The sequence below is a fragment of the Anas acuta genome, chromosome 3, assembly GCF_963932015.1.
Source record: "Anas acuta chromosome 3, bAnaAcu1.1, whole genome shotgun sequence".
NCBI lineage: Eukaryota > Metazoa > Chordata > Aves > Anseriformes > Anatidae > Anas > Anas acuta.
The window spans coordinates 19,544,638-19,571,739 of NC_088981.1; the positions used below are offsets into that span (position 1 = coordinate 19,544,638).

A 27,102-nucleotide genomic window follows, 5' to 3' on the forward strand; every position below is an offset into this window, starting at 1 on the left:
CTGGCACAGAAATTACTCATCAATAATTTTTTTCAGGGGTTAAACTTACACCTAGTGTTTCTGGTGACTCAGGAAATGTCCCATATATGACTGTCACGTCAAAAGCACATTGCTTCATAGAGCAAATCTTTTTAAAAGAACATTAACTGTTTTTAAATTCCAACATTTATTGATATGAACTCAGTTCCAAACTTAGTGTACACAGACAGGAGTATGCAGGAGAAGATGAGAACAAAGTAGGTTAATATCTGCTATTAGAGCTTTTGCTTCAGTCTCAGTGGGACCCTTTATTGATCTACCACATGATGACAGCCAGCACTTAAGCATTTTAGCGTTTTAGCCCTTTTTCCTCTTATACCGGAAATTTTATAATGGAAGGATGACTGATCTCAACCCTAACAAAAATCAATCAATTTCATTCTCAGAGTTTAAGCCAAGCTGCATTCACTGCTAACCAACCTCCATCTGAGGTAGTCACATGCACAACTTCACTGTTGATGCTGTGGGCTCCATTAAAAACTTGGAAAAATATCTGATACTCTGTGTTTGGCTGCAAGTCACCTATGACTGTGTAGTTTTCATTAGCCTGAATCCTCAGAGATCTTCTATCAGCAGTAGAATTCAAGAAGAGGATGTAATACATGACATCTCCTTGCAAGTCTTGTAGTGCTGAGAAAGGAAAACATTGAGACATCAACTAAGAGATATTCAGTCAGCCAGTTACTTATTCACAGCATTTATCTTGAAGAGAAAAGCAAATTATTATGAAGAGTCCCTTACTGTAAAAAAAAAAAAAAAAAAAAAAAAAAAAAAAAAAAAAGAGAGCGAGATTCCATCAATTGTTTTTGATGTCCTCCCACCTCCCACACACCAATAACCACAGGTACAGAATGCTCTTCCAAAGTATCGTTAACAGCCCATGATCCTAGGCAACACTGGGAAAGCCTTCTTTCTTGTAATGCTCCAGTGACAATGGTAGAATCTGTAAGTAAACTCAGAGGTGAAGACTGCTAGCAGTGGTGCATAGATCCTGCAGGTCACCACTGTGAACAGATGTCTTTTACCTGGATACCAGGAAGAGCGTAAAACCTTGCACTACACCACTAGTTGAAGATGGGAAACTCGACTTTTTTTTTCTTTTTTTTCCTTCCTGCCCTGCAAAGTACTGTATTCTGGTTTTACTGGTCTAACCATGGGAAATGAACGTTCCGTTCAAATTTATACAGAAAGCCTTTTGGCCACAGTGAAAATGGATATCTACATGCTGTTATTTTAGAACAATCATTATAGCATCTACATATAAATGTGTCATACCCTCAGAAGCATTATAGTCACAGGGGAAAAACAACAACAACAACTACTATTTCTTTCTAAAGTGTGTTTTTACCCAGTAGTAGCTTCTCCTGGGAAGGGAAGAAAAAACAGTACCATTTTCTGGCTACACATGGAAGGACGCTCATTGGTCAGAGCTAGTTGCTTCTCCATTTCAGTAACTCAGTTTTAATCTGTTATATTATCTATTCTTTGTCAAATAGTTTAAGTTCAGGTCTGATCAAATGCAACTGCTTTTCCAGTAGGCACCAAGATGAAAAGAATAATTGTGATAAAAACTTCAAGTACTAAAACATTGTTTTAGATGACACACTGTACCACTCAACAGAACTCAACTAACTAGGAAATAGAATAGCACTGTTAAAAGACAAAAGCAGATTTATTTGCAGATTTATTAAACAATTTTGTAACAAAAAAATCTTACTGAAGTGATGTATTATTTTTATTTTAAGTGGTACAGATTAAAAAAAAAAAAAAAAAGACCAAAAAACTCCAGTACATTTTCCAGAAAAATAAAGATAGCAAGGCAACTTATATTATGGACTCCTAAGCTTCCAGGAAAAAAAAAAAAAAAAGAGAGAGAAAAAGAGAAAAAAAATACTTTAAAATTAATATTACTGAAAAAAGGAAACATGAGTATACAACATAGTTAATATGATTAGTGTAACATATGAACTAATTAAATATGTTTAGGTTTTCTAGTGATGAATGGCCCTGTCTTGGCATTTAACCTTTGTATTCATAAACATATATGGAGGAAATTTCTAAAGTATGAATGAAAATAAAAACAGATTGCATTACCTACATCTAGAAGGTCAGAGGTTTAGATTACTAAGGTAATGAAACTTCAGTGAGCTGCTTCAGATCTATTACATTTGTCAGTTTTTATAAGCATGCTTATTTCACGCATGCAATTATAAAATAAAGAGACTACATTTGTTGCAATTCACCACCCAGTCCTTATAAAATCATTTGCATGTAAGTCATGAAGAAATTCCCCACTGCTGTACTTAGCAAACCAGCTAAAGAAATTGGCTGAATTCATTTCAAGGAGCAGAGCAAAAAGAAAGAGAAAGAGGATCCTCTCATCCTGAAGGAACATATATGTAAATTTTCATACAAAGAGATGAAATATACCACAAAGACAACAGGATTTTGCATACTACTGTATAGATTTCTCTGCATTAAGTATTTCTTCACTTTCACTATTCTCATTCCACAGAAATACCATATAATAAATACAAGCATGACTGAGAAATAGCAAAATGGGCACCCTTTTTTCCCCTTTCTTTCCTCTCCTTTCAAGGACACTTAGCTGCATTATAAATCAAGACAGGGACTGTGTTTCCTCTGAGAGTAAGGCAGACCAACGTAAGTGATGGCAGGTTAACATCTAGTTACTGGAATAAATACTAAGCACACTTACTTGGTTTTGACCATTCCACTTCTACAGCAGTATGATTAACAGCACGTGCAATGACGATACTTCCTTTCTCTGGTAATCCTGCTAATGTAGTAGCTATCACTTCTTCACTTGATGTATATCCTACCTCGTTGTGTACTATGAGCTTGTACTCATATGTTGTGTACCTAAGACATTTTAAAAATAATTACATTGAACAAAAAATGCAGACGTAGAAAAAATTTGCTTGAACACTTCTGCTTGTGCTGAAGTTTTGCTCTTTCTCCTCCCACTCAACCCCCCAGAAAACTGCCGCTGTGTGGCTTGCACCAATGAAGGCACTATAAGGGCTGCCTACTTTTTTGGAAATAATTCAGGACCATTAACATGGTAACAAAAATAAAGCACGTTATTTCACTTCCTCATAGTTGTAGCTTCTGAGGTGTTGAGAGATTATAGCTCAATTCAATATGTAATTACAGCGGTGGCAACCTGCCAAAATTTGGATCAGAATTTAATCAAATGAGGCTTTTTTCCTCTTTTGGGAAACCCGTTGATTTTAACTTGCAGAGTCTCATTTGTAAAAGTGATTCACCATACAGCCAGGACTCTCCCACTGATAAAATAAATAAATAAATAAAATAATCTAATAATGCAAATCCATTTAATAAAGTAATTTTCTTCAGAACTGTGGATATTCAACTTACACAGATTTATGAAATACTACAAGTATATTTAGTAAACTAAGTGACTGTCACTCCATAATTTCTTCTCTAACTCAAACGATATATTAATGTATTTTAAGGGAGATTTCATAATCTCAAAATTGTTTTCATACAGTCATACATAACATTCATACATAAGAACCCTCATACAAAACTGCACAATCACAGGAACACGTGATAAATTTTTGCTGAAGCTGCATCACTGGAATAACTGTCTACAAAAACAATAAAGGAACTGTAAATATTTAACATTTAAAGACCTCTACAAAAAGAAGTTACTCACTTCATGTTTACTTTTACTTTTTTTTTCTCCCTACAGAACCCTACTTTATGCAGCCACCCAGCCTGACTTTCAAAAGAGCTAAGCTTTACCTGTTCTACTGAGAAAAAAGGAAACTAATTAGAGCTCGCTAGCTCCCACTGTAATAACCATGCTAGAAAAAAAGCTGACAATATAAATTGTGAACACACCCTTTGTGAACATGTAATACATGTATATTCTTGGACATTGTAGTGCAGGTGTAATCAAAAAGGAGTAGGATCTAGTCTTACAAATTAAGGATGAGAATTTGAGATTCGTTTTTGGATCCACATTTCCAACAATGAAAATAGAAGACATTTGACTAAACCTATTAGAAATGTAAAAACCATTTGAAGCAACCACTATCAAAAGAGACTTCAAGCTGGAATATAATAAAAATTCACTTATTCTGAAACATGCTTGTAATATGTCACAAACACAAACATATAAAGTAGATGCTGATATACAGGTTTTCTTTTTGTAAAAAATGAGGCTTCGTTCTCTCTGCAGCATCTTTTCTCCAGCCACAAATTCCTCCTGAGTTGTTGACTGCAGGAGCACAGCTGCAGCTGCAGAACCCTCTCCAAAAGAAGCATTCAGGTGTGTCCAAATGTTAGGTACACTTTTGTGACCATAGCTCATGCAACCTAAAAGGTCCTTGTGCCTAAGGACTTGCTACTGTTCCCTGTGGGAACTTATTGCCCCCTCAGGAGTGCTAGCATAAATGCTGCATGCCTTAGAGAAGACTGCTGAGAAGAGCTAAACTAAAAATAAATGAAACTCCATGTAGAATTTCAAATGTGGTTTAAGAAAGAAATTGACAGTTGTGCAGGATTGGGTTAAAGAATGGTTCCATGATCAGTTATTGCAGTGGACGAAAATGAGCAGTGACTTCCAGCAAACTGTCAGTGACAAGCCAGAGGCAGTAGTCCTTGGCTTGGTTCAGCCTCTACAACACTCAGAAGTCTCATTCTGTGGGTTCACGTCATGCTCACGAGGGATGCTCATGGAGCTCTTATAGAAGTGGAAGCTATGTGAGGGGCAGTGATTGATATGCAATTCTCATAAAGCATGCCAGCACACAAATGCAGAGAACACACACATTCTCAAACCCTCCACGAAGGTTTTCCCAAGATTTTACCCACAGAAAAACAACACAGAACCTGTGTTGCACGATCCATTAGAGATTCCTAATGTGAGTGTTTACTTGTTTTAGAGGTGGTAGCTTTGACTTTGAGATGGGGAAACTAAGGCTAATCTAGAACAAATGCCCTGCTCTGTACCATATAGTAGGTCCATAACATCCTGAGAAACAGAAACCACTCTCCATTTCCCTACTCTTAACACTCTGCATTTAACTATAATGAAGCTAACACAAAGCTGACCTTAAATTAAATCTGCTGAAAGTGCATTAAATACTCTCCCTGCATTTGGAGATATTAAGGCAATCATTAAGTTAACTGGTAACAAAAGCAGTGTTGAAACCAAGTTTCAAATGTATTGCAAATAGGACTTCTCAGTCATTTTGCCTGTGCTATGATTTTGCCAAATCCAGGCATATGTACACATATGTGTAATTGGTTTGTTACATGAGTATGTCAGTGTTAAAATTTCCATGACCTCTATTTTCATTTGCTTTTTAAAGCAATACAATACATGACAGTCAAGAATGTCAGAGTAATAGCAAATCCCTGCATATTAGAATGATTAATAGCAAAGATGGTGACAAAAATATTTCATTACATAATTAATATGTTCACTACATTAAGACACAAGAAATACTTTGAACTATTAAACATACACTATACAAAATGCCAGCATTTGTTTTTATAGTTTTTGTAATCTCACCTGCTAAGACCCTTATCTTCATAAAACCACTGAGTTCCTGAGTAAATATTGTGCCACAGATTTAAATCTTCAGGGGGATTTGATGCAAGTGGTTGCTGGATTTTACGTCTCAGGAGCTCATATCTAACACAAAAGACAAGCAGAACACCAGGATTATCTCAACTAATGTTATTACACAAAAAAAAAAAAAAAAAAAGAAAAAAAAAAAGAAAAAAAAACATTTTTTTTAAAGCCACACATTATTTTGTTTTCACAGCTGTAAACTTTCTGAGATAAACATTCTTTTTAATATTCCATTATTTAAAACATTGAGTTACTTAAACTACTTTGAAAATGGAAAATGAGCAGTTTTATTTGAAAGAATAAAGGTATTTAATAATTCACAGATTTTACCTTGTGGAAATGCTATCAACATCAAGTCCAAATAGCACAGGCACAGTGTCTCACAGAGACTTGACTCATGCCTCCTGATATGCACAGACTGTTCCAGAATATGTAATGAAAATGTCTCTTGCAAATATACTGACATATATAGCCTTGTTGCAGTAGCAAGATCATCTCCAGTCTGATGAAGAAACATTGGGCAGTATCATTCTGGATCTGAGACCCCATATTACCGAAGTATTAAATAGGTACTGAATTCAGTGGTTAGTTTTTGCTTCAAAAGCATAAATCAGCTGAGAAATTCTCCAACAAGAGAGCTGAGCCTTCCTATGCTCCACGGAAACTAGGACATTTGACTTCCAGCTAACTTTCCCCCTTAATTTGGGGAAATAACCCTCAAGAGGTACAAACAAGCGTTGTGTCACTGACCTTAGTGATGATATACAAAATTATCATTGTATCAGCTGGAAACATAACCTCAGAAATCAAATAAAAATAATTGAACTGCAACTGCATCAAAATATTCAGGTTACTTTACACCCCAAGCACAACTTCACAAGTGGTTCATCAGTGGTCAAAAGAACCCAAAGACAGAATATTACAATTTTATTAGGAATAGCCCTAGCATATTCTAATGTAATTCATAGACAAGCCATGTAAAACATCAAAATCTTTTTAAACATTGAATGGTGATCATGTGTAAATCACCCCCACTGGCAGCTGCTGCTGCTACTCTGCTTGCGAAGTAGCAGACTTCTTGCTCTATCATGCTGTACAGAGCAGCTGCTTCCGTGGTTCTTCTTGTTGAGGGCAGCATGGCACACCATGAAGGAAATGAAGTCTGCAAATGTAGGTCGTGCTGAATTACTTGAGTAATCTATGGTAAAATGGTCATGTTGTTAACTCCAGAATAACAGACTGCTTTTCAAAAACTTTTATTTTTTTTTTCCTCTTTAGAACAATCACTTTATTCAGATGTATTGTGCCCTAATTAAGCCTGAAGAGTCAAGCTACAGAGGTATAATAGAGGCAACTGAAACAGCACTACAAGAATTCAAGAATTACAAGATAATTATTGAACCCATCGATATACTTAGAAGAGAGCTACTAGCCAGCACATATGACCTACAGAGATGTAAGTCCATGCACAATGTTTCATGATACCTTAAAGCACTAGGTTGAAGGATTAGACTTCTAAAAATTATGCATAAATGTATAAAGATAAACATATATTTCTAAATCTTCATGCACTCAAATCCATTTTTTTTGTTTGTTTGTTTTTTACACACACACACTAAGTAATCAATAGACTCAAGCCAAGACCCCCATCCCATTGTTCTATGCAACTGTCAGAGATGCTTTATTCCAGTACCTGTGGAGAAATCCAGCCTGCTGTACCAAATACTTTCTTCCTGTTCCCATTTTCAGCTCTAAGAACCTGTAGCACTTTAACTTCTTTAACTTTCTTATGAACTCGCACATTCACAGCTTCTTAATCAGCTTAGTTTTGAAGCTTTTTTTTTTTTTTTTTTTTTTTTTGCATCACACTACCAAATGGTCACTTTTGCTTTATCTGGACTAGCCCACACAGAGTATTGAGAATATGTATGTGTTAAACATTTGTGTTCACAGAGATCTCATGCTTTTCTTGCCATTTCACTAGTGAAATGTGCTGCTTGAGCTCAGCACCAGAAAGTGGCTGATCCTACAGCCCAAAACAGCTACGCCTTTGCAAAGATCCTGGGCTTGTTCCTTCTGGCTCTTCAGAGAGCACCAGTCTGAAAAACCCAGAGGATTCTTGAACATGTTCTGAAAAGTAAGTTCCACAGTGCAGATGCCACAGGTACTCTAAATAATCCTGAGTCTTCTTAAATTCAGAATGATTCAAAGTTCACTCTGCTCTATCTCCAATTTCTGTTAAGTCTACTCATGGACTTTTGAACCCTAAACAGCTTCAGAAGGTCAGGAGAAACTGAGACCACATCATCAAGTTTGCACTGCTCAGCATTTTCTAAATCAGACTTAGGTATGGAGAAAACTGTCATCTCATCTGCAACTAAAAGCTTACCTCAGATGAGGACCATTTGGCCTTAGCGGTGGTTGCCAAGATAAGGCGATAAAGGACTCACTGATCGGCGTCACAGACAATGGACTAATGCCCTGAGGAACTGTTGAAGGTGTAGTTACGCTGGTAGGTAAACTCTCAGTGCAGCCTCCTAGAAAGCCATCACCTCCAGTACAAGCTATTAGAGTAACTGAGTAGTTTGTGTAAGGTATGAGATTAGTCACCACATGACTTAACATTGATGAAGTATTTCCAGCAATGACAATTCGTGGATCAGGCATGCGAATCTCGTAGTTAAGGATTTCACCATTCTGTATCAGAGGTGGTTTCCACGAGACCTGAAGGAGGAGAAAACATAAACAATGGACTTACAGTCAGAATGCAGAAATACAAGCACAACGTGCTATAAACAGTCACAGTCGTGATCTCAAGATGGACTTCTTTTATTTCTTCACCAAGACAGACCTTGAGGATGACCTTTCCCAGGTATCTGAGATTTGATTTTTAAAGGGACATCAGTTAGAAATCTAACCTCATTTTTAGTGAGGGTTGCAGTAACAGTTGTGGCCATTGAAAATCTACTACTGAGCTTCACCAGTAAAACTGGAGTACTCTAAAGTCTGTGAGGTGTTCTGATACATTAGCAAAAATACATTGTTCATCATTAATAACACTGTCATTTCTTTGCTTACATTGTATTGCCTGATGTGCTCATCTATTACTGGCAGAGTAAAAAGAAATCTTATTTAGTATTTGCATAATTTTCAGAAATGCGTAATTGCATTAGCTCCTATGAGAGCCAAGACTATACACACTTTTTACATGATGAAATTTCCTTTTTCCCTTTTATTTTTCAGTTATAAATTAAACTGGTAACTATCAAGAATAACAGACAATTTTTTCCATTTTTAGAATTATGAAATTATTTTGAGAATGCTTATGCTGCTACGCTTACTATGGTTTTGTTTTGATTTATTCTTTTTTCAAATGCATTTTATTCTATATATTATTCTTATCAATTCCAGTGAGAAATCATACTCATTGTACTATAAACTGTGATAAAGTGCAATTTTTAAAAAAAATCTTTTAACCACTGTATAATGACAGAGGGGATTTCAGACTGACACAATGAGGACATGTAACTGTATTAAGAAACTCAAAGTTTCATAAAGTTTGTATAATAGCAGTTATTAGTCCTCTATCCTATAGAACTCTCTGTGAAGGAGGTATAGCAGTTTTCCTTTGCTAACCCTGTGACTCTTTTTCTTTTCTTGACCCACTCATCTATAACAACTGCTGCCTCTTTCCTCCTAGGCACAGGTTACTTAAGAATTGAATCCAACAATGCAAAGAACATAGAAGCAGACAACACCTAGATTAATATATGTGAAGAATAAAAGTAACCAATATAACATTGAAGTGGTAAATAGCAATACCAAAATACTTTATGTTGAACATTTTCATTAATTCTTTCCAGTCTCCAAAGACAGTATCTTTAAAAAGTTATATTCACACATGGCCATGGAAACAGAGAAGCCTGATTTAAAAAATATGATTTCTAAAGGACCCTTGGGGATTAGGAAGTGTTATATCTTAAGTACAGAAGGACCTCTTAGGCTGTCAGGACTTGCAAGAAACCTGGCAGCAAAGTACTGGAGAAAGCTGAAGGATTTTGATAACAGAATCTGGAATACAATTAAACAGAGAATTAGAAACAGGGTGATCTTTAGTAAAGACAGCACAAACAAGATTATTGGTGCTCACATAGGAAAGGCTTAGCTCTGGCTAATTATCAAATGCTATATTCAGACTTCCGTTACTTCTGGCCCCAAATCATGATCAAACAAATAAAGTACTATGAATAAAAGTAGGAAGCAACTCCTGTACTGTTCTCATAGACATTGAGCACAACTCTCGTTTTGAAGTAGTTCATGTGATGTAATTGTAAGTTTAGAAAACAGAGAAGAGTGGATTATTAGAACAGGAAATTTTGTTTTCGTGTGCAATTAGAAAGCATTCAGACAAGTAAGTTTCAGGCAAATTTCCCAGTCATGGTGATTTTATTGCAGCCATACTACACACACTGATAGGATGCATTTTATATGTCATAGAGGGAAGCGTGCATGGGTCACGTTTGCAGGGACTATCCTTGAAGGTGCTGAAAGAAGCAAAGAATACTTTCAGGTCTAACACATCACAGTAAAACACACATTTCTGCGACAATTATTACATTACTCTTTTTTGAGGTGTAGAAACTGTTCCAAAATTCTGCCTCACTGAAGCAAGTGTGACTAAAGATAATATATTTTCGTTGTTGTTGTTAGAGGTGGTTGCAGTTTTTTGCCCCCCCACCCCTTTTTTTTTTCCTGAGTATTAATACAGTAAACTTTGTCATTAACAGTAAGAAAAACCCTGTTACTTGTTGCTTAATGCAAGTTTTCTAATAAAAGAACTGCTTGTCAAATACTTTGGAACATTCTTTGTATTACCCTCACAGAAGAGAAAGCTGTCTAAAACTGTTCACCTTATACCTCCCTGGAAGGGAGGAAGAATTATTTTTTAATTGGATTACATTTTAGATACCCAACTTTCACATCTAGCAACACAAAATTACTTTGCACAAGATTCACTTTATACTGTAACCACTTCACATAAAGGAATAGATTTATAACATTGTCAGAACAGACACTGCTCCAGAACCTGTTTGTGAGTCTGATACTGCTGCTGAACTAGCTACTAAAGCCTGAAAACAAAACAAAACAAACAAACAAAAACCTGCCACATGTTACTTTAGAGCCTTTGTTGTGCGCTAACAGATAAAGCACCTCCTAGTGCATGCGGCTTACACTGGGGAATTTCTCTCTCTCTCTCTTTTTTTTTTTTTAAAAAAAAAAAAAGAGAATTAAAAGCCAAGCTGAATAAAGCATTTTTAACCAGTAGGATGATAACACAGAAATGCAAAGTATCTGGGCATGGACATATTATACAAAGACATGTAGATCAGTTATAGCTTTGGTATGTTTTTTAAACTAGATAAAAGGATGACCAAGGATTCTCACAGTCACTGGTCACTTGACCTCCTTTGAATTACATATGTTACCTTGGAGTGACAGGACATGCAGTCTCCAACAAGTTTCTCTCTCATGGAAGGAAGGCTCTTTGTTGCCTCTTCACTTCACGGACAGGTCAAGGTCAAGGGATTGCCTAACCCATACAGTGTGAATGAAGATGATGGAGCCTGCCTGGTTAACACATGTGGCCCTGCTAGACCTCTTCTCCACTTTGATGTGCCAAGGTTTGAGGTAAGAGCTTGGCAGTGAATGAAAGCAGGAAAGCTCACTAGACAGGCTGTGTTGGAAGCAGTAACAGTTTGTTCATTGATTTGAAGCTCAGCACTGAGACCATGAAAGAGGATGCCCATGAGGAAGAGAGAATAAGGTAACTACTGGGAGAGATTAACTGATTCAATGTAATGACTCTGGAAGCTGTCATTTAAAGATCAAAGTACCTTATTTTCTCCACCACAAAATTTAAAGAGACAGAAATTAGCCATTTTCCCCCTATTAAACGGCTATAACCTTGTATATCTTTTTTTTCCCCTCTCTCTCTTTTTTTTTTTTTTTTTTTTTGGCAGCAGTTGGAACCATGCAATTTAATTCTGAGCTATGATACAAGAGGCATGGACACATAACTATTTTTAATAGTTCGGGCCTGGTTTCAACAGTTTGCTTTTAAATCAGCATGTTTGGCTTCATTTTATTCTAGTTTCTCTTTGCTACTGCTTGTAACATCTACAAACAGAACGTAATAAACACACTACTGAGACCTTTTCACCATTGGTCTCCAAGCACGTTATAAGTCTCAAATTGCAAGTATCATGATTCCATTTTTACAGATGAATAGACTAAATCCCAGACTAAGTCATGTTACAGAAAGAAGCAAAACTGAAAAGAAGGATTTGGTACCCCAAATTCTGATTTCTAGCCACTGCTGGACTGCACCCCCCCCCCCAAAAAAAAAAAAAAAAGATGAATTTCCTCATAAGTTCTTATCTGGCCTCACAGAAATTATACTAGGACTCAGCTAAGAGCCAGTATCATAATAGAAGAGCAAAACCTGACAGAGGTCAATAATAATTACTCTCATAGACTTTGCAGATGAATTGTATCCAGCTTCAGCAAACACTACCACAGAAGAACTGTACAATCAGGTTTTCAGTAACAGATTGCTACTAGAAAAACTTCTTAAGCTCTAAGAAAGGGAGGGGGATATGCTGATAAAACCCTGATTAGTTCACCCCACTGTATGATCTGCACCAAATGAGCAAGCTGTGCAAGAAATCACAACATGTTTTAGACATGGAGAACCTCTGGTGTGCAAGTTAAGGCTGCTCCTACGGGTGTTGGTGTACCTAAGTCGCTCAAGCAGCACTTAATGTGGCAAATAAACCAAGGTCTCACTGACCTTAGCAGCATTACAAGGCAATCTTCACACAAGGATTGATCGCTCCTAAACAATTTCCCCAGTGCACTAGGCACACCTGCATAAAACTGGAACAGAAGTGAATAAAGTCCAAACTTTTTTTTTCTCCCCAAAATGAATCTGCTATTTGTCCTTCTTGCATCTCCATTTAGCCTAGATATTAGGGTTGTATTATACACTAAGCCTAGATATTAGGGTTGTTCATATTCACAAAATTATGTTCTTCATATATGTTCATATATCTTGATATGTTGATAGATCTTGATATGTGATGCTGTGATGTTCTTAGGTAACTGTAGTTTGAGGCATTTTGAGAATGAAATAGCAAAGGACCAGGAGTTTAAACTGGAAGAGAGGAGAGGAAGGATCTTAACAGCATCATGCTTTACCACAGAGTTAAAATGCTAAAGGATCACCCCTGTGTTAGTCACCAGAATCAGTGACCATGGAGTTATTTCAGTAGCATCCAATGTTCTGTCATCAGAAGCAACTTCACAGGACAGCAGACAGTAAAGTGTGAGACAAAAGCAAGTCCAGAACATGTATCTGTAACTGTAATTCTAATGGAAGTGGGTAAATGAGTAAAGAAAACATCTTTCTTTTCATGGATCATACTCAAATTAACTAAAGCTATTTCATGCTTGGTTTAAATGTGTAAGTGGCATCCATACAACTGGAATCTTTCTTTTGGGCTTTGCAGTCTTTGCCTGTTTACAGAGCAAAAGTTATCTAGCAGTCCACTGTCAGAAGGACAGAAGACAACTATAAAAATAGAACCTTGTTAATTTTGTTTCCTCACTTGATGTAATTTAGTAGTCAAATCTGAGAAACAGCTACTAGAAAATTTATCACTCTGTAGCAATAAATGATAATCTTCTGTAAAGAAAAGTTGCAGACTGCATCTCTTGAACATCTTATGGACTGCAAACTGAAGACATTGCTCGATCTGCAGGCTGGAATACTATCTGTCTTTGCTGCAGCTGCTTCTACACAAAGAAAAGAATAGCAGGTGAACTGTAAGGTAAGCAACTGTCACCTCCAAGGGTAAAAGCAAACACAAATGACAATGGAAATCAAAGCCTGCAACCCTTCCTCAGTCAGCAAAGTCATGGGAAAATACTTAGGAAACAGAAGCAATCCTTACAAAATGAATGACATGATATGAAAACAACATGCAACAAAAGAAATTAGAAAGAAGAATGACAGTTTGGTGCTACAGAAACAGTTACACCGCATTTCTGACAGCATATATAACATACTTTAAGAGAGAAGTCAATGAAATCATATTTTTAATTATTTTTTTCTTATTTTCTATCTAATTAAATTGAAAGAAATTTCTGTAACTGATATTATCATGAAGGAATGCCGTGGCACAAGAATTATATGCCAATAAAGTACTTATGTAATCCAATCAGGAGGAAATCAGTCTCTTATCACCTACCTGAGCACCAAGAAGAAAAATTCTTGTTCCCCTTGAGAGAAACATCAGGATTAAGTAAAGGTAGTAAAGGTTGTGCCACATTTGAAAAAGTTATGTAAAGAAAGACAGAAAATAGCTGCAGCTTCCTGCCTGTCAGTGGTCTGGGTGGCAGCATTGGTCGGCGAGGGAGAACAGTAAAGACAAACATACATCAGCAAGTCCCCAGTTAAGCCAATAATCAAGATTACAGCTGTCTTCCCCAGGCCAAAGCCCTCAAGGGAGAACCCACAGCAATGAAAGGGAAGATTTCCTATCTAAAGACTTCCTATCTAAAGTTACATGGCCAAAGTTGGATAATTTCCATACTACAGTTAATTTAGTTCAGCATACCCAGCCACATAATGCTTTTCCTACACAAAGAACTCCGTCAAATAATTATTCATTGTGTAAACCAGTCTCTTTCTCAAGGCATTCAACCTAGCTACATTCCCGAATGTCGTATCAGTGTGAAGTGTGAGATTGAAGCAGCACAGCAATTGCAACCCTCACAAGAAAAGGAAACAATTTCTTTTATACTTCTGTACATTAGGGTATAGCAAATCTTGTGTAACAGGAATAATGTTCATGGCATTGGCATATACTAAATAAACGGCTTTTGCAGTTGCTGAATACCTCCACTTCACTTTGGCATTTAATCAGCCACAAAAGCAGTTTATTGTGCAGTATACTCTGCTACCATGAACATTATCAATTCAGCAAATATTAAAAAATATCATGCAGGTGTCACAGAATTGGGTACTTTAAAAATTATCAACAGCTATACACTTTCTGTTGCACAAAAAAAAGCAAGTTAAATGTTGTTGAGAGATACCAGTCCATTCTGATTAAAATAGAATGCTAAAGGACAATATACACATAAGAAAGTGTTTATGCCAAGATTGACCTGCTGTGCTGATATTTTCCTCCTTGCAGAGTGAAAGCTTTGGTCTAGGAAAATAAGCTGTATACTCAAGTGAGTACTATCCCGGAGTGCTTTGAATTCTTCACATCCTCAAATCATTTATATTGATTCTATGACTAAATAAAAGAATGGAAATATGTTTCTTTCTCTCTCTCTCTCTCTCTCCCCCTCTCTTTTAATAAATTCTCTCTGTTTTCAGTATAAGTAAATATTTGCGCTCATGGTTTAGGGATTGGTTGCAGTGACAACTGAAAGCCTCTATTGATTTGCAACCCTGGCTTGGTAAAGGAGCCTCTTGCTAATCTTTCCCACGGTGCCCTTCCAGTACTTTCTCTGCTAACCTGGAAGGGCAGCTTTCTCTAGGGCAAGAGGTAATTAAACTCTGATGGTGGCTCCTTTCTGAAGAGATGGCTTATTTTGTATTCTCTGCTTAAGATTTACTGTTGTAGATACTGAATAAGATGAGAGCATTGCACAGCACAGGCAGACTCCACAAATTTGATTTGATGGTAGGCTACACAGGAGAGAAAGTCTGCCTTTTTGGGACTCCTCAAAGTTTAAAGTCAGCAACATAAAGCAGTCCCAAATCAGATCCATTCTATTTCCACATACAAGAAATTCCAACCAGCAAGTGAAAATCTTCCTATGAAACTTCATTCTGTCTGGGAAACTACCAGCTGTCTGGGGTGAAGACACACCAGGGCCTTGCAGAGCAGCTTTTCAGATCTCCCCTCTAGTTTGAAAGTGTAGGGCAAAAAGAAGCAAATGTTTTAAAATGGACGCTACTTAATTATTTTCACGTTCTTCTACCAGAGAACAGCCATAGAAGCCACAACACAGCCTCAACCTCATGGCAATACCCACTGGGTGCTTTCTGAGCCTTAGGAACTTGCAATAAAATGTAAGAGAAAGAAAAAAACGCCTCTGCTAGCAAGCTAATCCATTTGGCCCACAAGAAGACTAACAAGTGAGGTGAAATCCCAGTCATTTCCTTTGGTGCTCCCATCTGCAAACAAGCAGAAGGCGAGAAAACCATTGGGTACAACAAGCCCTTGTCATAATCTCTTCAGTTATGTAGTGCAGTGAACGCTTCTGGACCTATAACCTTATTTCAGCTTTTTGAAAATATCATAAATGATATTAATAATATAAGAATAAAAATCTAAAAGCCTCTGCTGTCCTGGAAAAGTAAGAGAAATCCTAAGACTTTTTACAAAGACTTAGAACCTTAGAAATCAGAAGTGAAATAATGTTTCATCCATGGAATGCATAGCAATTTTACCAAGTATTCTCATCAGTCCTCTAGGGTATTTTCGGGCACCCCTTCCCCTGAACTTATGATAAGTATCATATTAACCAAAACTAAATAAACAAAACTAAATTAAATAAAATGCTAGGTGAGTTAGAAGAATTTATGCGAGCATTGGCAAAAGATACCAATATTTGGTACACTAAGAAAGAGAATTTTCATCACAAGACAGATCCTCAGAAGACAGTATATTTGGAAAGGTGTCCAAATAAGTCACTTTTCTCTATTAAATGCTGCCACCTTTAATTATTTTGAATATTTTATCCTAAATATTTAAAATCAAGTAAAATGAACCATAAAACCAAGTTTTGGAAATAAAAACATCCAAGCTTCAGTATCTTCGATAGAAATTATTCTTAACAGACTAAAAACAAAAATCGAAAAGCATTGTTTAATTGAAACAGGAATTGAAAAACAAAATTTGAAAAGCATTGTTTAATTGAAATTAAATTATTACAGAATGGAGACAGAGCTGCCTGATTTCAGGTTTCAAAAAAATAAATGATCAAACTGATTTTCAGTATGGGTAGATTACTTAATCTTGGAACTAAGCAAAAGACAATAAAATTACAGCACACACCTCTGATCTCAAGAAAAGACACCCAGTAAAGACTGACAAAGCCACTGATAACTCACGGGTTTTTATAATTGGGTTGAGTGTTGATTGCACTTTGAGAATAAATAAATAAATAAATAAATAAATAAATAAATAAATGTGGGAAAGATATGCAATTATTATGCTCTTATCACATTAATTGAAGCATTAAAGGTTGCACTGACTTCTTTTCTGTGCTCAAATAGTTCACAAAAAAATAGAGCCAATGTATAAAATCTCATGTAATAAAATGTGGACGTGTGTGTAAGCATATAATTGAACTAATTTTTACTCAGCAACAATTGAACTAAAAAATTGAACTAATGTTTACTCAGCATTAGTTCTTCTGGTAAATCCATGAAATATACTTTGCTATAAATCATGGTAGATATTAAGATATATCTACAGAAATATGGAGTGCGGAGTCCTAGATGTAGATAGCCCAAATCTCCAATAAGCAGTCTGGCAATTCATCACAATTAGTAGTGGTCGATCATTATTAATTCTTACGGTAACCATTGTACTCATACTGAACTCATTTGCCATTAATGTGGAGGTAACAAGCAATTTCTTAGACATTAAAATAATTTTAAGAGCTCAGGATTTTTTTTTATCTAATGGTGAGTGGCTTTTTTCATAGCTTAATGTTATATGTGAACAAAGCAAAAAATCGGGATTGCTTTACTGCTCGGATTCATACCCTTAAACTACTTAGACTACATTGGTAACAACCACTCTATGTTTACTTTTTGAAAATACAATGTATACGAAAAATAATAAATCAAACAGATGAACTTCAATCTTATGCAAATGTCCTTTGTTTTGTGCTCTGTTGAGCAAGCTACTGTACCAATACTTTTGGCATTAGTACAAGACTGAATCCATGGAAGCATGTGTGTATTTACACAAAAGAGGCTTCTAAGCTACAAAAATCCCTCTTGTTTGGTTACACTAATTTCCCTTGAATGAAGTTTGTATGCAAGCCAAAACAATGGTAGTTATCCTGTCCTCTAGAGTTCATTCCCTACAGAACGATGCAAATAATTGAAAAATTCCTAGGTAGTCCTGTAAGACTATTTTTTCGTAAATCAGGAGAACAATAATGCTATTTTTTCTTCATGAGCTATTTTAAAAAAATCTGATAGCTATATATGAGACTTAATTACATTAAAATTCTTGTTACTTCTTAGCATTTTAATGAAACCTTGAAATTTTGGGGAAGGCAGTAGGTCATTTTCTGTTCTTAATAGGAACTTAAGGGTAAGAATCAAGTTTAATATTTAAACTAAGCCAGGTGTATAAAGAAAAAAATGATCTGGAGCATAACGACAAGATGCTCCCGTAAAGGAAAAATGGAAAGGAATACAATGCTTTTGAGCCAAAGGACAGACACTAAGCATTTAGCTACCCCCGCAGCAAAGAAATCCATTGGCTCAGCCCATGGATGTCTCTCTCAAATACACCACTGCTACAAGGGAAACCCGTTAAAGCCACAAAGTGATGAAAATTACTCCTACCTTAACTGAATGCGGTCCCAGCACTTCTGCATCAGGTGGCTGAACACCAGCAGGTCTTGATGGTCGAGTGGTAACTTCTGACCATGCACTGCTGTTCATCCCCCCATGAAGAGTGTTCATAAGTATCCTGTATTCAAATTTCTGCCACGGGCTCAGAGCAGTACTCTGGTCAATATAGCTCATGGACTGACTAAGAGGGAGAGTCACCACAGTTGATATTTGTTCTGTCCCTTTTACCCTCCTTTCTATTGTTAGGTTTTCCACCAAACCATTCGGGTAAGCAGGTGGTTGCCAGGATATAACCACAGAGGTTGGAGTATCAGAATACAGCTCTGGAGCATGAATGCCTTCAGGTGCATCTGGAAGAGTATGGATTGATGGAGTCTTGGGTGAAAGAGAGCATCCTTTAGATGTGCATCCTTCTACCTGAAACACATAGAGAGTGTAAGGATGCAAGTCCTCTACAGTGCAATTAGAGCTATTTCCTAGCACTGTAGCATGCAGTTGGCCATTTTGGTAAATATTATAATGAGTAATAATGCCATTTTTCTTTAAAGGATGCTGCCAGGTGATGTTTGCTGCCCTTGACGTAACATTCAGTACAAGCGGTGGATCCAAAGGTCCAGGTTCTGTAACAGAAAAGAAGGGAAAGAAAAATTACTAATAGTCTGTGAGTTGTAAAAGTGGTAGGAAGTGGAACTCATCAAGTGAGTTTCAAAGCGATGAAAGAAGTTCAAATCTACCAGTTTATCTCTTCAAAAACTGTAGGCCCAGTGCTTCAGGAGATAAACATGGTTCTCTTCTTGAAGGCAAACTGCTCTGCAAGCACACCTTCCCTCCCTCATCTGCATCTTTTTCCTCATATATCTCAACAGTGTTGTATTAGCATGTGGAGAAAATGCAAGACTAAGTATCAATATAGAACTACAGTTCTAGCTATTGTTGATATTTTCTAGAGCACTAGCTACTGATTGCAACCAACAGCACAGGCATAACAAATCTGCATATTTTACAGCTTGGCAAACCCCTACTGCATCTCTCATTATATATTCAATATTTTACTTCATTCTGTTTATAATTCTAATCCATTTTTTGCAATTTATCTACTCCCTGTTAATATTATAGGTGATTTTTTACTGTGACTGTGACAGAAGCTGCCGATTTAGCTCTTTCACCTACTGATAAATAAACAATGCACAGATCTGACCTTTAGGTTAACAGGTTTTATGCTTGCTCCACTCAGCACTCTAACTGATTCAATTATCATAAAGGTTCAGGAGCTTCCATGAATACTGAAAAAGACCGACCATATGCCTGCATAGGTGTTGTGGAACAGCAAATACTCTGCAGCCCTCCAGAGAAATTCCTTAATTGTAAATAATTTCACCATGCGACACAATCAAGTCACCTTGAATGCAAAACCCTCAGCCTGTGGAGGCAAAGTGTTATTTAAGCTTTACTGGGCTGCGTTAAATTCTGCAATTTGAAGGGCTGTTAAGTTTTTCAATTGAAATTTCATTTAAAATGCAGGTGCTTTTTATTATATTGAGGCTTTACTGCTCTCTAGGTACAAGCAAGAACATGGTGCAATAACACAAATCTGGCTCAATCACTGATCAGTAACAGCTGTAATTCCAGAACATTTAGCATTCTTATAAACCACGTCCTGAAATCTATAAATTGCTACAGCGGATCAAGAAAATACTATATTCCCCCTATTCTGCCCACAGCAATTTTGACATTTATGAGATTTTTCTGTGAACATTATATTTTATTGTAATCTTAAAAAAAAAGATACACTTGGATTTAGTAATTGTTTAAAATAGCTTTAGGTTTGGGGATTTCAGGGAGGCAAGTTTCAAATGTTAAGGGTTGAAAATTTTATATTTATTAGTGGTTATGTGCATGCTAAGTCTCCGGGACACATGACATAGCATATACTGAATTCCACAGCAGTCAACAACTTTATTATTTAATTCCTAGTGAAGTGGTATGCTGTCCAAACCACAAGGACCAGTATCGGTATAGGAAGAATAATTTACTTCACCAGAAATTAAATAATTCCTGCAAATGTATAAGTTAACAGAAAAAGGAGAAAGAAGGAGAGAGAATGAAAATAGGGATGCTAGAAAATAAATAAATCCAGCACAAAGACTGGCTTTTTCTCTCATTTAGAATAACAGCTGAAGCAGTCAGAAGTCCCAATTCTCCTCCTACAGAGAGACGTAAATCAGGATTATTGCACTGATGTCTGTGGAAACAGTGATGTAAAATTGGGATAGCAAGCTTTTTCTTTTTTTTTTTTTTTTGGCTTTTAAATTTGAAAAAGTAACAGTGTTTTTTCTTTCATTATATGATGCATCACAAAGCAACTCCATAAAACTCATCCATATCACAATTCCTGTTCTACTCACAGTGATAATAAGGATGGAGTTTTATACTAATGCTTGTGCACTCTAGGATTAATTTAGATCTCAGAATTTACAAGTATAAAAGATGATCTGTTGTAAAGAGCAATCCAATTCTATTTGCATGTACTCTTGGGCAAAATCAATTAGGTCATAAGCTGGAACAAAATTTGGGCCATTATTCAGACTTCACTGAAAGACAGAGGGGTGGGGGTGTAAACCTGAATTAGACGTATATTCTGTAAAACAAAAATTTTGCTGGAGTGTAAAGGTGAAGGAGGGAGATTTGCTTTGGAATTGAAGATCTTGAAAATAAGATGCTGCAAATTCTTGTTTAATGGGGAGAAGGGAGACTGAAAGATACAATATTTACTGAGCTACAGACTAGCGTGTTATTTATCCCTTGTACATTGCCTATCATACTGTGAACTTCTGCAGGACAAAAACACAGAACAGAACAAAACCACAACAATCGAGCAATTTGTTGGGAGGGGATGGATAAACCTTTCTATTTGTACTGAACAAGTTGCTGGCATTACAGGTGAAACATCTGAGACAATTAGCTGAACCTGTGCTTCAACTCCCCCATTGAGTTAAGGCATATTCCTTAAGGACAATGTGTAATGTATGCTAGGTGGTTTCTAACTTAAAATTTGGATACCCCTAGTCCCTCCATCCCCCCTCAAACAAGCATATTCCGGTAGCTAGCATACCTACCTATACATTCCCTACTGCCCTTTTAAAAGAGAGACTTTTAAGACTCTCACAGTTCAAACAAGACGTTTGAGAGATGCTTAATTGGCCCCACTGGATGGGAAAGCATTAAATCCTGGTCCCCAACACTCATTCAGTATAGCTGCTTTTTAAATGGCAAGCAGAATCATCTAATTTTATATACAAATCAACTAGCATGATACTGCTTGGTTGAAAGGGTCACCACAATTATGTAAAACATGAGTATTAACTATAATTGGGATAGTTTGCTAATACAATAAAAAGCTCTGAACATGAGAAAAGTTATGCTCACAGCAGTAGCTATCACTTTCTAAAGTAAGAATTCATGGATGAAATGACATGAAAAAGATGGTTATAAAATTTTAATGGAATGATAAAAGGCAAAAGTCAGCCTCTCAGCTGAATTCTTAAAATCCCTATATATCACAATCAGCTCCTTAACTGTAAAATCAATGTGGAGTATAACATGTTGTCAATGTGGTTGTCACTGGAGGGAAGACTGCAAAGTATGACAGCTACAGAGCTCAGCCTGACAATGATGAAAATAAAATCATAAAGCTTTTTACATAGATGTAATTGTTTATAGAAGTAACTACTGAACATGGTAACAGTTGGCATCTTTTTCCTGAAGATTCTTAGTTCATATTTTAAACCATTTCATTACAGTATTAATACTGGGAGGTAGTTTCATTTTGGCAAATGAAATTGCCTTTTACGGCAGGCTATTTTGCTCATCTGCCTCCAAAGTTCAGACTCTACTTAAAATAAAGGTACAAAACTGTCATTAATCTTTTTTAATTTCCTGACTAGAACCACACATTTGTTTACTTATTGTACAGACTGGGGGAGTGAGGAGCTATACTCTCATGGATATATTTCAGGGGAATCTATACTTTCATTAATAAACTGAGACATGTACCTGGACTACTGCCCTTTAAAGCTAATGAGAAATACCTGATTTGCTGGGAAACTCTCTCACTAAGCAGAATAGACATTCTGTGCCTTTTATTCTTGAATCATTTACTCTTTCCAGAAACATGGACAATGAAATTATACATATTAACAAAGTGCAGTGTCTTTCATATACTACTGACCATATCTAGCAGAAAATCCACATTGTGTAGTTCTGGGCACAAGGGACCACAGAAATCTTTTATCACATTAGATCATAGAACTCAGAAGTCATTGAGCTGTGTATACACTGACATGCATTGATAGAAATCCCTTCAGATATATATTGAGAGTTCTCTTCAAAATATTCACATTTTTCCACACTTCTATTCCAACTGTGTGTTGGTTCTAGTACCTCAGTCAGGCAGTTAAGAAAATACTTCTAATTCTTAACTTATAGGCGTGCATGAGCAGATTGTACTTTTTGTCATATCATATTTGCCACCATATTACTTCAGCTTAATTATACTCTCCTTTTGCTGTTCACCCTGTCATGTATTGCTCATGATTTTCTCTTCCCGGTATCATTTTTCCTAGGTTTTGTCTTCTCTTCCTTCCACTCCATTTATCCCTGAACACAGGTGGGCACATTCACATTAACTAACTATGTATTAGTTTATATGCCTAAATTATATGGAGCTAATTTACACTAATTTTAGACTGGAAGACTAGTCTAAATTTAGACCTCTTTTTAGACTGGGAGACTAGTCTTTTCAGACACCCAGGATAAGCATCAGAGAAAGCAAGTGCTTCCAAAAGCTAAGGAGCACAGTGGCACCTAATGCTCTTGTCCTGAGTTCCCCTCTGGAGGCACCTGCCTCTCTCTACTGTCTACTTAAAGAAATTTTAAGACAATGGGCCTCCTTGCCCTGGAACCAAAGCTTTGGGGTAAGCATGCCGGAGGAACATGCTACATGACAGAAATAACACTCTCCTGCTTCATCAGCAAATACACACTGATGAGTGAATGATAAATTGCAGGATCATCCTTCTTATATTGTTTCTTGTTCCTCTAGTAGTTTCCACACGTAAAGATCTCAAACCCTCACTTTGTACTATGTGTTCGTACTGTGAACAAACATTGGACTGGACTATCACTTGCTTAACACAGAAAAGAGGTGGGTTTGCAATTTCTATCTAAGAAAAAAAACATGGAATTCCCGATAGGCAACTCACAAAAATTTCTTACTCAACTAATGCAAGCCAGGCACTTATAAAACAGCTTCAGTGAGAATTCTCCGTACTGGAAAAATACGCTAATCCAAGATACAGGTGTCTGAAAGAGAACATGCTGATGACTGAGATGTCCTCCTGTACATACCTCACTGGACTCCAAACAGTTTTTAGGACATTACAAATAAAAGAATAGGCAGATTTTCTCTAAGTAGTACTTTTTGGTAGCTTCAAATTTGTACAAATCAAGATGTATCTTCCTAAATGCTATGAAAAGCACCTTTCTCATTTCTGAACTATCCCTGTGATCAAATATTACTTCTGGTGGATTACTATCAGCCAGTACAATTTTGCCAACCACAACAATAACCAATTCTTTTTCACTTTCCTTCCCAGTTAGTTTAAAGACTTACCATGATGAAAGGTAAAACCTAATTGACATCTGCTTATATATCTAGAAAAATTAATTTTATTTCTGAATGCAATGCATGAAATTCTGCTCTCAGCTCAATGGTACTTACTGACCTCTCAGTTCAGTAGGGATTACATTGATTTCTGGGGAGTTATCTTAAACTTACACTCAAGTTACTGAAAGGAAGATCTAATCCAGAACTTCAACAACTGTTTCTATTTGTCTGGCAGTAAATATTCTGATGCTATACTGACCAAGATCACTGTAACAAACATCTTTTATCAATTCATGCTTAGCAGTTTTTAAAATATTCATAGGATATGTACATTATTCTCATCTGGCACTGGCAGGTTAGACTTTAAAAATTTCATGGAATCAGTTACTAGTTCCACACTCATGTAAATGGAAATATGTGAAAATTATTTACAACATTTTTTCTTTAATCAATAGCACCCCAAGCCTACTAAACATTACAATAAGACAATTTATTACCAGATACAACAGATTTTTATGTCAGCTTTTGCTAATTTTTTTTAATCATTCCTAACATCCTGATAGTTTACTAAATATTTTTCATAAATTAAATATAATATGCAATTTACTACATATTGTGAAATCATCCGATTGTATTAATAACTCTACTGTCTTTAAAAATTGATGTGATGATTTACATTACTACCATCAGGATTGTGTGCACATAAACACACATACATGCATACATTTTATTCCTACAGATATTTTATGCTTTGGTGAAACAAAAAAGATACGCATTCACTATGTAAAATTTGATAAGAATGTGGGTATACACATATATTTCACCAGAGTACGAGATACAGAAATTTCTACTGTCAAGTGGTACTTTAAAAAGTCAAAGTCAAAGGCCCCTACTTTGCTGGGCCAGGAATTAAGTGTAGTTCTGCAACAAACTGTCAGTACAAGCAGTTTTATAAGAAACATATTGAAGCCTTGACAGAAATACTGCTTATACCCAATGACAATCATTCAGTCTTAAGCAGCTGAGTTGAACATCCTTTTACAGATGGCAGCCCTCCACAATGATACCAAAACCAGAGACCTTTGTCAACAATGAAAGTTTTTTTGTCAGCAATGAAAGTAATTATAAGGTTTGTTGAATATTAGAGACATATCAGCATGTATTCTCTAGCAGTATTAATACAAAGGGAACACGACATTTTAAGAAAAATCATTTTCCCCTTGGAGACACAGAGTTTGTAATGGAACCACAGAACATGGTGGTTTTCATTTGTTTGTTTTGTTTGTTAGTTTTAAGCTAGGGAACAAGATACAGCATCATAGCTGAAGAGCAAGGTAGATTGGTAATCTTAAAATATTTGAATTTCATAAACACAGTATATAAATATTTTTCTTATTCTTAAGTTCCTTTTGCAACATCTGCCTTCCATACTAACTTCAGGCATTTTTACAGTTGGGTTTTGCAGAGGGTAGTGCATCATGCTTGTGCACAAATGTTATCCAAATTCTATACAGCAGCTAGCTTCTACATATATGTTCCAGAAGGACTGTTTTCTCATGAGGGGGAGTGGAGGGGCAGGTGCCAATCTATTATCTTTAGTGATCAGTGATAGGAAATGGAGTCAAGTTGCAAGAGGGAACATTCAGGCTGGATATAAGGAAAAGGTTCTTCACTGAGAGGTTGTTTGCCTACTGGAACAGGCTCCCCAGGGACATAGTCATGGCACCATGCCTGTTGGAGTTTAAGACGCATTTGGACTATGCTCTTAGTCATATGGTCTGAATTTCTGCATAGATCTCTGTGGAGTCTGGATTTGGACCCAATTATCATTGTGGGTCCCTTCCAACTCGGGATATTCAATGATTCTATGACTGTATAGGAATGCATGCTTTGTGTAGGCTGTCTGTCCTATACCTAACTCTCAAAAAATAAAATTTTAAAATTCTACATCTACTGCTTTGCAAAAAAATAATAATTTTTACATATACTAACAAGTGATGCCTTTTAAAGTGATGCCTTTCTGTGTTCCTCCTACCTAAGAAAGAAACAACACTATGTGAACTATCTGACCAGAGTTAAATAATCAATACAGTATGAATGAAATAGTCATAGAAGACAAGTTTAATATTATACTCACTTTTGGTAATATACAAGTACAATCCAGGAACCGAATCTCAAAGATTTTCAAATGTAGGTAACACATCTTCAGTAACACATCTTCACAACTTACTCTTATTAGGTAATTATTTAAAGGTAATATGCTTATAGAAATATTTACATGTTTTGAGCTTAAATGGGTTTATTGAATAAAGTTCTGTTGTGAATCATTTGTTCAGCTTCAAAGAAAATTGTTTTCCATTTGTGGAAACACGTTTTCTTTCAGGGTGTTTTCTCAAAATATACAGCTATCCATTTAGAGGAAGGACTAAAACCAAGTTGTGTCACAAGCACTTTACTGCAACAATTGCTTATGAGCACCAGGTTAAATTTACAGTCCCAAATACAGATGTTATATCAGTGTAAAACAGTAACAACCCAAGGCACTTTGGTGTGAGGGCAGTGAAAGTAAGATAGTAATGAAGCCAGTCAGTCAGGATTTTAGTTTTGTATCATCAACCCCATGGCAACCCTTTCCGTGCTCAGAATGTCTTGCTTTCTTATCCAACAAGAAATAACAAGAAATAATCTCTTTAGTAAATACTAAATTTCTCTAAAACCTGCTACAATGGGGTCAACAGTAACCGATTTTAAAAAAGCAAAGCTTTTTTTTCCTGAGACAACTGTTCTTACAAAAAAAAAAAAAAAAAAAGTAGGCTATTAGATATTCTACAGCAGTGTATAAGAAAACTAATAGTTGTTTCTTAAAAAAAAAAAAAAAAAAGTTGAAAATTTTATATTTTGTTTATGTAGTAACAGTAAACTCAAGTTTTGTCATCTATTTTTGCTCACATGCTCTATCAAGCAAAATCTTACCCTAACAACTGAAGTGACTATACTAATACACTGACACCTCTTTGTTAAATCAAGGGACTACTGAACAAATGATGTGGAGTAAGTATGCAAAACATAGAACTATTAATGAGGAAA

At 36.2% G+C, this 27,102-nt stretch overlaps 1 protein-coding gene across 1 annotated transcript in view; it reads right to left on the bottom strand.

Moving 5' to 3' along the window:
* USH2A (usherin) overlaps nt 1-27,102 on the bottom strand; it is a 404,558-nt gene that overhangs the window by 107,087 nt on the left and 270,369 nt on the right. The window contains exons 41-45 of the mRNA XM_068675985.1: nt 18,342-18,970; nt 8,061-8,395; nt 5,609-5,731; nt 2,759-2,922; nt 460-669 (exon numbers count right to left, since the gene is read on the bottom strand). Coding sequence (XP_068532086.1) covers nt 460-669; nt 2,759-2,922; nt 5,609-5,731; nt 8,061-8,395; nt 18,342-18,970 — 1,461 coding nt within the window. The remainder of the gene's footprint in view (nt 1-459; nt 670-2,758; nt 2,923-5,608; nt 5,732-8,060; nt 8,396-18,341; nt 18,971-27,102) is intronic.